At 41.8% G+C, this 2500-nt stretch overlaps 1 protein-coding gene across 2 annotated transcripts in view; it reads left to right on the forward strand.

Moving 5' to 3' along the window:
* LOC125043924 overlaps positions 1 to 2500 on the forward strand; it is a 2866-nt gene that overhangs the window by 311 nt on the left and 55 nt on the right. For both annotated transcript variants that reach the window (XM_047640304.1, XM_047640303.1), the window contains 3 exons: positions 1 to 23; positions 183 to 330; positions 802 to 2500. The exon at positions 1 to 23 is cut by the window's left edge; the exon at positions 802 to 2500 is cut by the window's right edge and continues 55 nt beyond it. In XM_047640304.1, the coding sequence (XP_047496260.1) occupies positions 1 to 23; positions 183 to 330; positions 802 to 1494 (864 nt within the window). In that variant the 3' untranslated portion in view covers positions 1495 to 2500. The remainder of the gene's footprint in view (positions 24 to 182; positions 331 to 801) is intronic.

Consider the following 2500-nt stretch of genomic DNA (forward strand, 5'->3'; position numbering starts at 1 on the left):
TCTTCCAACGTCTCCAAAGAAAGGTATTGTACATTTCCGTTTGCTTAGAAGGATGTACATGGTATCATGCATACGAAGAGTACATATTTTAAAAGACCTAAAAATGCACAAGTATTCATTGTATAATAATAATCTATGTGATCATAAAAGTTGATAATGACTGGGAGCACTTTCGCCCTCAGCTGTTCCTCGGTCAAAGTGCTGGGTAAAGAACCCTCGGAGATTCGTCTCGAGGTCCTCCAGGGGATGTGCGAGAAAATGTTCGACCACGTCCTCCTCAGTGGCTCCTCAAGCAGAGAATGCCCCTCGACGGCAAGCCAGCCTCAAAGGGTGAGTCCTGGGAAGTATTGCTCTGGCGTTGTTGGGGAAAGTGAAGCCAATTGACATACCATTCTCTCTCTCTCTCTCTCTCTCTCTCTATATATATATATATATATATATATATGTGTGTGTGTGTGTGTGTGTGTGTGTGTGTGTGTGTATGTATCTGTGTATGTGTATGTTTTTAAATCTTTCCATATTTTGCCCTTATCAATATTGGGGTATTAACATGCTACTAGTACTAGTATTGTTAGAAATAATGTGTATGTGTGTATTTTTAAATTTTCCATATGTTTTTTATCATTATCATTAGTGGGGTATTAACATGCTACTAGTACTAGTATTGTTAGTATTAAAATTAGCATCATTATCATAGAACTGTTGTTATCTTTAAAGATAATTAGTAAACCTCGCCTTAGCTTGAACCTGCCAACAATGTCGCATGGTCCCGCATCTTGGATTTCTTTTGTTTTCGCACAGAGAACAACCCAAGCGGCTTTGGTGGTTCTCCACAACGACAGCTCCAACAGCTACGTGACCTGGGACGCTGGCGCAGAGCGTAATGTCATCACGAAGAAAGGCTGGTATATAGACGAGGAGGTCTCACTCCGAAATGGATATCGATGGTACAGCCACGGCCTGCCCATGTGGCCTTTCCTGAACCGGATGAAGACGTCCTGGAACATTTTCAAGAAGGAACCGCGGTGGCCCAATTACGCCCTCGCGACTCCGCTTTACCTCGTCCCAGCCGAGCAATGCGAAAATCGTAACCCTCTCATTTCCGTCGGGAAGTTCTTTAGCAAGGAACTCATGAGGCCTCGAAGCGACCCCGTAGATTCATTCTCGAGGTCGACAGTCAAGGACGATGTTCGTAACTTCGTCTTGCAGCATTTCTTCGTACAGAACCAAGTCTGGCGAGAAAACGCAGACAAGGACTTCGAAAAATGTGAACACTGGTTCCAACCGCTTGTACGACAAAGTCTCAAGCCCATGATAAAGTCGTTCGTCAAACAACACAAGTCGAAATGCCCTGACGAAACCTACGTGTTCTTCTTCCGCCAACCTTGTGAGAGCATGGAGTCCTGCCAAGTGATTGAGGACTTTAAGCGCGAATTCGACAAATGTCCAAGCACTGAAATGGTCGTCGGTTTCCTTAAGCCGCTGGCGTACTAAGAAAAGGAGGAGATTAACATATACAAGAAATGTCTTTGCTTCGGCTCCTTTTCCTTACCATCGATGTATTTTAACTTTAACGTAACGTGTATGAGATAAAGCAGCGTAAAATCCGTAGAAATGTTCAGATAATCTAAATACATCCAAAGGCCTTTCTGGTATGAATATGCTAAAAAAACAAGCCGCTAAACAACTACCGAGTCGACCAACCAGAACCAACGGCCGATTCCATCTACGCTTGTCATCGAGAGGCTTATTGCTACCTTTCTGTACAGCTGCCGACCTGAGTGACCTATGACCCCGAAGGGAGATGTAATCTTCTTGAAAAACATTCGCAAACCGCCAGACACACGCAAACTGTAATGAGCACCAGTTAACGTTGCCCAAAGAAACGTTTACACTGGTGGAACACTGAAGTCGAAAACGATGCCGCGGCTGCCGCCAAAATCCAGAGAGAAAGGGCGATTTGTTTTCTTTTACATCTGCAAGTCGAATTCCTTTCATCTTTATCCATTGTGCAATGTGTAAAGAGCAATCATCAACTTTACACAAAGAGAGGTTTACATTGGCCTTTAATCCGCGATCTTGCATCCCGTGAATTGAAATGCTGGAACATTAGCCAGTGCTCAAGAAGGTACAAAGGTGTTTTTATTCAAGGTGGCTTTATATCTCCGAGTCTATGATGTTCTTTTTGCCATTGGCTGATCTTGTAATGATAACTGCTACGGATTTCATGAGTCTTCTAATAATTCGCATTTATAAGTTTGGTCATAAAGTAATTTTGGTATAATGTATTGTTCTGTGTGACCGTAGCCTCATATTTGACCTATTATTCAGAATAAATGCAATTGCAATGTCATGGAACTGATGGTAGTTAAGCATTTAAAAGTATAATGCACACTCTAATACAAATCCTTTTGAAATTAAGTAATCATAAATCTTATAATAATCAATTTCTATTTACTACCAGTATCATTACCATAAATAACTTTCATCAGCTAACATG

Source organism: Penaeus chinensis, chromosome 34 (genome assembly GCF_019202785.1).
Source record: "Penaeus chinensis breed Huanghai No. 1 chromosome 34, ASM1920278v2, whole genome shotgun sequence".
Taxonomy (NCBI): Eukaryota; Metazoa; Arthropoda; class Malacostraca; order Decapoda; family Penaeidae; genus Penaeus; species Penaeus chinensis.